The following is a 13,116-nucleotide window of genomic DNA, read 5'->3' on the forward strand; positions in this document are numbered from 1 at the left end:
AGGCGTATGTGGCGCCCTCTGGGCAATACATAATTTTTGGTAGGGAATTTAGTTTTCTCTACCCAAAAAACCCCCACATACCAAATTTCATGTTGTTATCTCATACCTGTCAGGAAATATTCAATAATAAATAAAAAAAAGTTTAACTTTGACACCCTGTATCTCGGTTATTATAAACTTTGTACTAAGGTAAGTTAGCTTAAATCGGCTTATTTTAACCTCAGGAACCTGAGGTTAAGCTATGGCCCATTCTTTACCAAACACCCTGTATATGTATATACATTGTAAATCCCAAATCATGATTTACAAAATTTATACATTGTAAATCATGATTCGGGAGTACTCCTCGTAATATTCACGTGTCTTGGTTTGTTTATTTCTAGTGCATCTTTATTGTGATTTTAGTATAGAAAGCCTTTGAATGACGCACAAAATACAAGAGGAATTGCCAAACTGGAATAAGGTTAGTAACTATGGCCATTTGCTGCAGATTTGAACCTGAGCCATATGTGCATATGGAAAATCAAACAAAGATGGGAACATTTTCACTCTCTAGCACGGTTGAGTGATTCACGAGGGCAGAAGATCTTCACAAAGCAACAAGATGAGGTATTAGTAGATTATCCGAGAGCAGCTCCTTTTACCAAAGCTCGAAAAGCTAGATAAGAGACAGCGTTTCCAGGCAGCATTCGCACTGCGCGTAGAAGGATTAAAGCAAGTGAATTGATAAATTGTGCAGCTGGAAGGATCACAAGAGGAAACGAGTTGCATTTTGTAATGAATTCATAAACTGTGAGGACAACTATTGGTCTAAAGTCGCATTTTCCAATGAAGAATTATTTCCATCATATAATGGTCTTTTTAGACCGAGAAATCATAGGTTTGATGAACGGTATACTCATCATATCAATTTCAATAGTGGAGGATCCTCCGTTAACGTATGGGGATTGGGGATGGATAAGTGTTGAAGTCTCTAGTAGCTTTCGCGGAGTCCAGACCTTAACGCCATCGAAAATGTGGAGGCAGCAAAAAGAAATGAAATGGAAGAAACCTTAGGCTACGGAATATACCTAATTGAACTATGGGAAGCAATTGATCAGGCATGGGAGGAGCTTGTTAAATATAGTATGAGGAGATTGGTGCAATCTATAAACAGAAGTTATATCTACCAAGTATATGGTCTTCAGTAAAATCATGACACAACCAGCACATATTAGTATAAACGGCATTTAAATTGAAAAAGTATCAAGTTACAAATACTTGGGAACTTTAATAAACGAAACTGGAGACCAAAACAATGAAATAAAAAGACGTATCGAAATTGCCAGGGCCACCTTCATAAAGATGAGAAAATTCTTCTGCAACAGAGATATAAGCATCCCTCTACGATTAAGAATGCTAAGAGGCTACGTATTTAACACGCTATTATACGGTGTAGAGGCCTGGACTCTCAAACAGAACAACATAAAAAATATTGAAAGTTTCGAGATGTGGTGCTACCGTCGAATGCTGAACATAAGTTGGGTTGAAAGAATCACAAATATTGAAGTAATACGAAGGATAGGAAGAGCCCAGAAATTTTGTTAACGATAAAACGAAGAAAACTCGAGTATTTGGGTCACCTGATGAGAGGTCATAAATACCCATTACTTCAAAATATAATGCAAGGAAAAATAGAAAGAAAACGGAATCCAGGCCGTAGAAGAATGTCATGGTTGCGGAATTTGAGAGAGTGGTTTGGCTGCACCACTAATGAACTTTTTAGGTCAGCTGTAAACAAGGTCAGGGTAGCCTTGATGATTTCCAATCTCCGATAGGAGTGGCACAACAAGAAGAAGAAGATGAACAGAAGATTACAAAGTTATATTGACAATAATGGAGCTTCTACCAAATATTAATTGTGTTACTCTTTCCCATTATTTAATATAAAAAAGATTTAAAGTAAAATGGATATTTTTCAGTATGGTCGTATATTGCAAGCGTGTTTGCCATTCTGTGAATTATCATAAATAAATCCTCCTTTAGTATCCCACAGCAGTTAACAGCGATACCTGCCCAATACTACCTTTCACGACCGCTGCTGTGAAGAACAGCAGCGTTGTCAACATAATTCTCATTTAGTTAGCATAGGGCTATCCTTGTACACTGCATCGCTTGTTTGAAATATGCTGTAGAGTTGTAGAGAGTTATTCATACAAATGGTATTTATTGGAAGCATAGCTTTCTTAAGGGGGGGGGGAATCAACATATCAAGCACATTTTTGTGATTTTTTTTCGAAGCTATGGTAGAATTATTTTATTTTTAAATTAAATAAACATATTAAGTACAATTCAAAGAATATTTAAGAAAAAATTAAATCCAAAATATTGAAAAATCAGCCATTGGGGACAAATTTTGGCAAGCAGCTCAAAAAAAAATGGATTTTGCGGTGGACATCAGAACTCATCACTGGATCATACGAAACAAAAAATTCAAAAAGATTTATTAGATTATGAGTTTCACGAGGTAACAACGTCGAGTTTTTTTATTTTTAATTATTTTTGAATTTTTGGTATCACTCAGAAGTCAAAAATACGAAATTTTTGATAAAAATTTTGTGGAAACCAACAGATTTAATATTGTTTAAGAAAAAATAAGCATAAAACGAAAAATATCTCGACGTTGTTACCTCGCGAAATGTCTAAAGAAAATCTATGCAAAATTTCAGGTAGATCGGTCAAGTAGTTTTTCAGTTACAATGTCCACCGCATTTGAAAAAGCAGTTTTGAGAAAAATGCGTTTAAAGTTTTGACAACTGCATCTTCATCTTCTGATTTGTCTGCCAAATCGTAAAGTGATGAACATTGGAATATGTTTTTGAATTGCGGAGTAATCTACAAAAGAGAAGGCGAACAGTTGTTTAACATTTCTCACTACGCTCAGCGTGCTGGCGCGAAGCCGCGGCAACGCGAGTCGAAGGTAGGGATATTCAACACCCTGTATCTCTGGTAATTTTACTCCGATTATTTTGAAATTTTCAGAGAGTATTCTTGAAAGTATGCACTTTTATTTGAAATAATAAAACAAATTAAATATTTCAAACCATACCCTTCCCTTAAAATAAAATAAACAAAAATAAATTATATTAAAATAGAATAAATAAAAATAACTAAATCATATTTTTTCATATAACTTACCACAAATTCCACAAGATCTGGCTGTTTCCATTCCAGATCTAACCTAGACACATGGTCTTTTTTTGTTAGGAATTCTTTTATTAGATTTTCATCAGGAAATTCTGGATCTTTTAAAGCTTTGCTTCTCATTGCAACTTCGTTTTTGATTTTGGCTCTTTCGATTTTATACTTCTCGTCTGAACAACCCTTTGACATGCCACAAGGAACACAACCTTCAAATATGTAAAGCTAAGAAACAAATTAACAACGGGTATTATACAGGGTGTTAGTAAGTGCGACAAACTTAAAACTGTGACTCTGCATGAAAAAATAATGACAGCTTTCTCGATAAAAGTATGTCTGCAAATGTTTCGTTTCCGAGATACGGGATGTTGAAATTTTTCTTACAAACTGACAATTTATTTATTGCTCTAAAATCGGTTGAGATATGCAAATGAAATTTGGTGGGTTTTAATTAGGTAGTTATTATACTTTTTTTGACATACAATTAAGAATTTTATATTTATCATTGGCGTGCACACTGGTAACGGTTTGCATTTTTTTCAAAGAAAAAGATAGAACGCCAGTGAGATATTTCAAGTTAAAAATTATTTTTAAACCCTCGTTTAATTCATGACAAAAACGTTTCTTTCGTTTTTTTTCATATGGTGTATATAGTCTAAGATCCGAAGCTAGGTCGGCCTTCAACCATCTGTTTACCAGATGGAACATTTTTTTATTAAATTTCATACATAGATAAATACGAGTTGCATGGGTTGCCTATCAAATATGCTCATAGCTATCCTTAAGTAGGGGAGCGTAGGGTTTGAAATCAACATTTCAAGCACATTTTTGTGAATTTTGATAGACAATCCATGCAAGTCGTACCTATTTGTCTATTTCTGAAATTTAATAAAAAAAATGTTTCATCCGGTAAACAAATGACTGAAAGTCGACCTAGATTCGGATCCCGCACTAATAGTTTTTGTGCAAAAATAAAACATTTTAGCGCATATTTTTCATGTCTTTAATATATTATCAAGAACTCTATTATAATATAGTTATACAAAAAACAGTATACAATAACATTAAACCAGAACAATAACAGAAAGTAACACTAATAAGATTTTAACTAGACCCAAATCTACAAAAGATGTTCAAAATTACCTCCCTCAGAGGTGACACAAGATTCAACTCATTGCCTCATTGATTGTCATACTCGCCAACATATTTCTGGTGTATTTTCAACGAAAACTTTTAGGTCTGGATCCCGCGCATGAAAAAAAAGTTGATTAATAACAAGCTGAAAATTTGTTAATAGCTTAAGGGTGTCTAGTCGGACAAACTTTGGTATATGGGAACACTGGAAAGGGGAAGTTTTAATTGTGGAACAGGTTAAAAATTTGGAACGGTCAGACCACGAAAACGGAACATGTATTTTGTCCGACAGAACAGACTTAAACTCTCCGAACAGAGATTAAACTCTCATGCAAAAATCAGACTGCTATTTATCACCAAATGGGTGTTTTAATGAGTGGAACATGTAGAGTATGTCAAATGACAGGTGATAAATAGCAGTCTGATTTTTGCATGAGAGTTTAATCTCTGTTCGGAGTGTTTAAGTCTGTTCTGTCGGACAAAATAAATGTGCCGTTTTCGTGGTCTGACCGTTCCAAATTTTTAACCTGTTCCACAATTAAAACTGCCCCTGTTCCAGTGTTCCCATATATCAAAGTTTATCCGACTAGACACCCTTAAGCTATTAACAAATTTTCAGCTTGCTATTAATCAACTTTTTTTCATACGCAGGATCCAGACCTATTTTCGTTTATAAATTCGCAAAAGTGTGTGTGTTATTGCGTTGCGGCTCCTGCAATACTCAGATCAGATTTATCGATGTATTCTTATATAGTTTTTTCTTCTGAATGCAAATCTGAAAACTGCATTTCGATATCTCTAACTGTCTTCGAGATAATCGACCTCAAACTCTAAAATGTGACGTCACAATCCATTTATTTTCTGCCGACACACTACACCTCAGCTGAAATCGTTGCTATTAAGTAGGCTAGTTTTTTAATCTCGATTTGTTAAGGCCATGGGTACATAATTCGCAAATATTTTACGGCTATCCCTACCTTTTCTGTCTTTACATGACAAATTACGTGTAGTAAAATTCACACTGGTATGGATATGTAAATATTACTATATTCTACTACTAATGTCATTCTACTTGACAATGTCATAACTAACTTAAAGAGATGGCTTTTGAATGTTCTTGGATAACTGTTATTTTTTGTATAATTGCAAATTATTAATTCAGTTAATAAATGTGATAATTTTTTCACTAACTATGTATTCAGTGATTGTAATAACTTATATGTACCTACAACAAAAACTAATACTCGATCGAGAAAAGAGGAAAAGTGTTCAAGTGATTTTTTAATAATATATTGTTATTATGGAATATATCTTGATGTATTCTCTGCTTCTATCTTCCATAAATAATACACAATAAATAAGTTTTTATAAAGATCACGTCTTAAATCAATTATTTATCAAATACACTATATATCAATATTATTTAATCAACAACTCAAAATATTCCCGATTCATGTCAAATATTTAAAATTGTCACTGATTGTCAGTCCAGTGTCTGACAGATAATATGCTGACAATATTCTATTCGACTGAGTGCGTTGTATGACAAAGATAGATTTGGAAAATATTACCACGGACATTGTGTTCATTTTTTTCAAATCCTGAAAAACCAATAAATATTTTTGAAAAATCTAAACGCAGAATGAAAGACTAAATTATTACCGAGAGCCGAAAGTCCCTTAGAATAAAAAAAAAAGTTTATTTTGACTTATACTTCTCTTTTATTTTCACCCCTGTAACTTATTAAAATAAACATTATATAAGTTCTCAGGGACTTTCGGCCCTCGCTAATAACGTAATCTTTCATTCTGCGTTTAAATTTTTCAAAAATACTTTTAGTTTTCTCAGGATTAGAAAAAAATGAATCCCCATTTGAATAGCATTGCAGCCGAAAATACGTACCCATCCTCTTAAGCAAAGCATAGGTTATTTACATTATTTGAGTTTGACACATCGTGAATGTCAAACTAAATTTTAAATTAAGTATTAATAAAATATCAATGACATTTGATAGTGAATTTAATTAGGTATTATATAAAATAAATAAGATGTACAAAAATACAGTTCGAGTATATTTTAAAAGCAATAATTTATTAACCGCTTTAAAAAGGTTTATACGAGTATACGCCCTCCCCTTTAATGATAAATGGACTGTTCCATTCGTTATGAAATGAAAATTGTTATTATAGTCGGTTCGTTAAACTCGACACAACTGGCTAGTGATTCTAGTAGGTAATTTTTTTGTTTTTTGCGAATTTTGCCAAAATTACTAATTATTTAGTACTTATTAACTATTTAGTAATTACTTTTTGCCAAATTGGCTAAATTATTGACTAAAATCACTAGCCAGTTGTGTCTGAGATTAGCGAACCGACTACATGAAATAATATTGTTTGGAATAAAAAATTATGGTCTGATATGTGCAATTACATCCTTCTAATGGAAAAAAATATTTCAACATTTTTCTCAAATTATGGATACCAACAGCATTTTCATTTATATCTCTTTTATTTTTAATTTGACGAAGAAAAGCTATTCTTTATAAAAAGCTCTTCATGGTCCAATATTTATGATGCAACCATCATATATAAATTTTTATTAATTTTATACGAGGTATATAAAAATATGAATTTCGATCAAGAGTAAAGTGCCTTTATAGTTTATAACATTAAATATTAGAATGATATAATTGCACATTAAAACATAATTATTCATTCTAAACAAGTTTTCAGAATAGCAATTTTCCATATTAGGAATTAAAATACGTAAATAAACAAAGTTTTTGTTATGATAATGCTCGCATTTTCAGCTTGTTTATTTTATTTTATTCACAGCCGGCTATAATTCGATTTCTGAGATCGTCAAGATTTTCGACGGGAGTGAGATGAAGGAAGGACTTAAGAAAACCCCAAATACAAAAATCTAGAGGATTAAACTCCGGTGATCGGGCAGGTCACTGTACTGTACCTCGCCTACCTATCCAGCGATTTGGATATACTGTATCCAAGTGATTACGTACATTGATGCTAAAATGGGCTAGTGCACCATCATACATCAACCATGTGTTGTCTCAGATGTAGAGGAATTTCGTCAAAATAATAGGTAACTCTCTCTGTAGGAAACTAAGAGAAGATTCCCCTATTAGTCGTTGTGGGAGAAAATATAGGTACTGATTATATGAGAATATATTTATACTGAAAACTCATACTGAAAATGAACTTCAAAGAATTAAAAAAAGGAACTTGAGCGATTTGATCAAGAATCCACTGGCAAAAAATAGGCGCGGAAAAAGTCTATAAGTAGTGGAGCTTGCACACGTTGGATATGAAACAGATACAGTCGATGGTCTTTAAAAATTTTAAATACAGTGAAGTTGCTCACATTCAATACAATGGCAATTTTTTGAGTACCGTGACACCGCAATTTCAGGTGACACCGCAATTTGAGAACTACTTATTCTAGTTGCACACTTCATACTTCCTAAAAGGCGGTCGCAGTCAGCCGTTTGTTTCTTAAGCCTGTTTTAGACTATAACATAGAATGATATAAGAAAATGGTATACTAAATTTTGTCACAATGTAAAACAGGAAACGAAATCTGTTAACAGAAAATGTTATACAAATTAGAACATGTCCTATTTGATACCTTTTATTAGTACGCAGGCATGCGCAGTTCACGGTTCTTAGGCATTACTACGGTTGCCTAAATCGACTAACCAATCAACATTAAAGGTGAGATTACGTCACGAGAGTTTACTGTCATTTGAATCGTAATATGACTTTTTTCGAATCCTGAGAAAACCAAGTATTTTAGAAAAATTTAAACGCAGGATGCAAGATTACATTATTACCGAGGGCGGAAAGCCCCTTAGAATAAACAAGCAGATTATATTGAATGAAATATTTGAAACTAAATATAACACTTCTCTTTTATTTTCAGCCCTGTAACTTATTAAAATAAACATTATAGAAGTTTTCAGGGACTTTCAGCCCTCGGTAATAATGTAGTCTTTCATTCTGAGTTTAAATTTTTCAAAAATATTTATTAGTTTTCTCAGGATTCGAAAAAAAAATGAATACAATTAAAACACATTGAGAATTTTGACATGCGTCAAAGTTTTGCATTAACTCAATGTAAAATTCTGAACTGTTGAATTCCAGGTTCCCTAATAATTATTTTACATCAAAAGACATTAGAAACTATTTGAAGACGATTGAAATCTGTATTGGAAATAACTGTTAAAATTGGTCTACGTACTTAAACATATTCCAAAATTTTGTAAAGATGTAATACATTTTAGTTTTTAGCCCAAACTTAGGCCACACACAATGCAATAATGTTCACATTTTTGAACTGTCAATATTTTTATTTTATCATCTATTGTTTAAAAACAATACAGTTGATAAGATACCCTCAGTTGCGGAGAAAGGATTAATAATAAAGATTTTTTTATTCAGACAATAGTGTGAGCACCGTCAGTTAAATAGTAACGTGTGGCCTTACTTTTACACGCATACCTATTGTGGCAAATGTATCATATTTTTCGAAATTTTGGAATGCATTTAAATCGTAGAACAATTTTAACTTTTGATTTTAATACAGATTTTAATTCTCTACAAGTATTCTCTCATGACTTTTGATGTAGAATAATTAGGGAAACAGGAATTCAACAATTCAGAACTTTACATTGAGTTTCCTATGGCCCTTTTTACGATTCGCCACCCGGTATAAGATAAAATGTGTACTATTTGTCTTATTATTTCATAATAACACAAATAATACACATATATACACAATAACACACATTCAATGATCCAAATTTATTTAAAAATATGGGAATGTAAACTCTTGTGACGTAAAGTCAAAAATATAAGTCTCCCCACCACCGTCGGACAAGACAACCGTAATAAAGTCTAATAACCGTGTGCGCAGTTAGGTTATTTTCGTCACATTGGTTTTTTCAAGGTTACCTATTCTTTTGAGAAATGTTGCAATGGAAGCAGCAGATAATAATAGAGTTTTCTTATCGATCTTTTAATATATCTGTGTAATATAAAATATAAAAGAAAAAACTAGCAAGGTTAAATGTTGAGAAAAATGAGGTTAAGGCACTATTAAAAGAAAAGGAAGAAGAAGAACATCAAGGTTAACAGTACATGAACCACCATAAAAAATATAAAAAATTACTTTTTAGCATGTAATGCGCAGAATCACATAACATATTCTAATATGAAAATGTGACAATGTAATACACAAAACTTCTTGTATTAATATATTATACAATAATTTCATGTATATTTTTGATATATACCATTTTCTGTTAACAAAAAAAGGTATAGTCTAAAACAGACTTTAAATGTACCATTTTGGGGCAAACGTTGGTGAAAACGAGCAAATATTGTGTGATGGTGTACCCTACGTTCTGGACCACTCACTTGTCGACCATTTCCATTACTTCGACCACAGACAAAATGCATGTCTGATAAATCCGAATTTGTAAAATTTTCCATTCTTTTCGCTAAAAGAAAAATTAATTAATCATTAACAATAATGTTATAACAAAATTAAAATCTTAATAATGAAGAAACGCTAATTTGACATTTATATTTAACATTAAATAATTGGTGACAGTTGCTAGATAAAATAAATGATAAATGTTAACATGGCTACTAGACAATATAGAAAGGTTCAAAATTATGGAATAAACTCTTTTTTATTTTCGAGCATAGGTGGATTTTTATTTTTAAAATGTGACTTTTTTACATAATATATATTATGCCATAATAGTGACGTCATTCATTTGGGTGTGTTGACGTAATCGATGATTTTTTTAAATGGGAATAGGGGTCGTGTGGTAGCTCATTTGAAAGGATATTCAATTGTCCATTCAGTAATATAAACATTTATACAGGATAGCCAAATGTTTATTTATTAAATATTTTTTTCATATTTTCTGACAGCAGTAAAATGTATTTTGAGTTAAATAAATTACATAAATTCTTCTTTTTGCGTCAATTATTTAAATTCAAAAAATATTTTTTTGGCCACCCTCTATAAATAATGATGTTAATGTTTATATTACTGAATAGAGAATTGAATAACCTTTCAAATGAGATACCACATGACCCCTATTGCCATTAAAAAAAAACATCGATTACGTCATCACGCCCAAATGGTTGACTTCACTACGATAGCATACACGTCAAAAAATCATAATTTGAAAATAAAAATCTACCTGCTTCGGGATATTTCTCCAAAGTGGTCCATTTTCGAACAAATAAATTTATTCCATAATTTTGAATCTCTCTGTATATTAAAGAAATGAAAAATGTGTCTTAAGCTGTTTTATTTTTTTTTGTGTAAAAACCGCGCCTCACATGAAAAAAGCCAATATAGATTTTTGCCACAAATCGAACGAGGAATTCAAAAATGATTTTTAATTTGAAATATATTAGTGGTTTACTGCCGTGCTTAGCGAAAACGCCGTATCTGCAAAAATCTGAAAAAATTAGATTTATATATTTTTCTAACCCAAATGTGCATATCTATCTTATTTGCTTACTAAAAATGACGTAAGTTAAGCCAAAATACATTAAACGCAACGCATTTTATGCCGTATCTGCAAAAATGTTCATGGATACTTAGAATAAATGCGTCATCTGAAAAATACTTAGAAAAAACGCCGTATTTAAAGATCACTTGCCGCGTTTATCCTAAGCAGGCACTAGATGCGGCGTTCTGCCTAAGCATTTGACAGATTTTTACAGCATGTGTAAAATTTTTAATACGGTTAGTTTGTTGCCATTTTTCAACGTGAATCAATTAAAAATAAACTTGATCGTAAATGTTAGTCGTTTCTGGAATGTTTTTAATTTTAAAATTCAAGAAACGCCCCTTAGCGGCAAACTTATTAATTCCAAAATTATTTCCAACACTTTTTTTATCCATTTTCATGACACACTTTTATAAAAAATGTTTTTTATTCTCCTTTTTCATCGTTATATTGTATTTATTATACAGTAGACTCCCTCTATAACGAGAACTGAAATGGCAGACTAATTACCTCGTTATACGCGGATCCCGTTATATCAGACAACAATTATATTGTGCATACATACCTATATCGTTGTCTAAAATATTAACTTTCTATTATATAGTGATGCCATTCGGAGCAATATAAGTTGCTAAATATTGTTTCTTCGACAATTAGGCTTCGCCATCATAAATTATAAATTTTTTTACAATATTCAGTATCGGCCAATAAATAAACAGAACAGGAAGAACTTTATTATAGGTAGGCGTGGATTTTTATTAAAGCACTACCCTCGATATCTTCAGTGGAGTCGGCCTCAACAGAAAACAGTGGAGGCATGTTGTCCAGTCGGCTAAAACCCACGAAGCGTTGTAACGCCACGGAGTATTAATTAAGTACTACCCTGGAGAACATCACAGATGTTGGGAATTTATGTATACAGGTAGGTAGTTGAGCTATTTACTTATAGCCAAAAGCTAAAAATAGATAAGAATAATAAAGATACATATTTTACGATTTCATTTTTCCTCGTTATAGAAATGTTCAGTTCAATAGGAATTTTATGGGACATCTAGTGTACCTCGTTATAAGCGAAACCTCGTAATAACCGTGTTCGTTATAGAGAGAGCCTACTGTATTATAAAATAAGAAAAAGCTTAGCGCAAACGCAGTACTGCATTCTTCCTAAGGAGGAAGAAGTTAATTTTTATGTAGTATACTTAGAAAGAACGCAGTAACATGAGTTTTTAGAGTAAATAAAATATTTTTTGCCAATCTTATGTATAAATATGAATTCTATGTTATTTATTATGTATATAAAGTAGAAAACAAAACAAAATTCTAAATAGTTTTCAACGGCTAGACATTTAAACAAAAACCGATTTTACTCAAATTCGATCTCTCTGCAGATACGGCGTTTTTCCTAAGGACGGCAGTTTAGGTACTGTTTTTCTCTTTAAAAAAATTCAGACTATTATCTGTATATGCGCCAATGATGAAATGAAATTCTTAATTTTATGTCAAAAAATGCGCAATAACTACCTCTTAAACTGGTAAATTGCATTTACCAGTTTTCCATCTCAACCAGTTGTAGAGCAATAAATAAATTTGTCAGTTTGTAAGAAAAAATTCAATACCCCCTATCTACGAAACGAAAGATTTGCAGACATACATTTATAAAGCAAACTGTCATTATTTTCCATGTAGAATTATTACTTAAAGCTTGTCACACTTATTTACTAACACCCTGTATATGCATATTAAAATAATACCTAAAATGGCATTAGGAAATTCGTTATATCAAAAATTACAACAATACTTACCTTTTTGTGTGTGCTGCCGAGCCTTTCCTAAATGTCCACAAGAAGTACAAAGATTCTTATCATTAAGCTTGTTTTCATACTTCTTATAAACTTCTGTATTTGCCCTCCAATCACGCAGCTTGTCTAGAATTTCATTATCCGATATATCTTCAAACAACTTCAAAACAGACTCCTTGCCGATACCTTGAACACCTCCTGAGTAGTCACTTCCACACAGTAAGGCCATAGCTATTATTTTGTTCCTGCCAAAATCTAGAAGAAAACAATAATAAAAAATACTGCTATCCTATGTGACAGTATAAACCTTTTACACAATAGTAGGAGAGACAAGGATGCTAAATTTGCAGTTACTAAAGCGTCAAGGCGTCAAGGATTGTGAAGATTAGGACCTAAAACTAAAAAAAGTTAAGTTTTCCATTTTAGTGGGGACTTTCCGTTTTTTAATTT

General features: G+C 32.0%; 1 protein-coding gene across 2 annotated transcripts in view; it reads right to left on the reverse strand.

Moving 5' to 3' along the window:
* LOC126881577 (flap endonuclease GEN) overlaps positions 1-13,116 on the reverse strand; it is a 43,519-nt gene that overhangs the window by 14,499 nt on the left and 15,904 nt on the right. For both annotated transcript variants that reach the window (XM_050645920.1, XM_050645921.1), the window contains exons 4-5: positions 12,670-12,921; positions 3,178-3,389 (exon numbers count right to left, since the gene is read on the reverse strand). In XM_050645920.1, the coding sequence (XP_050501877.1) occupies positions 3,178-3,389; positions 12,670-12,921 (464 nt within the window). The remainder of the gene's footprint in view (positions 1-3,177; positions 3,390-12,669; positions 12,922-13,116) is intronic.

This window comes from Diabrotica virgifera, chromosome 3, assembly GCF_917563875.1.
Source record: "Diabrotica virgifera virgifera chromosome 3, PGI_DIABVI_V3a".
NCBI lineage: Eukaryota > Metazoa > Arthropoda > Insecta > Coleoptera > Chrysomelidae > Diabrotica > Diabrotica virgifera.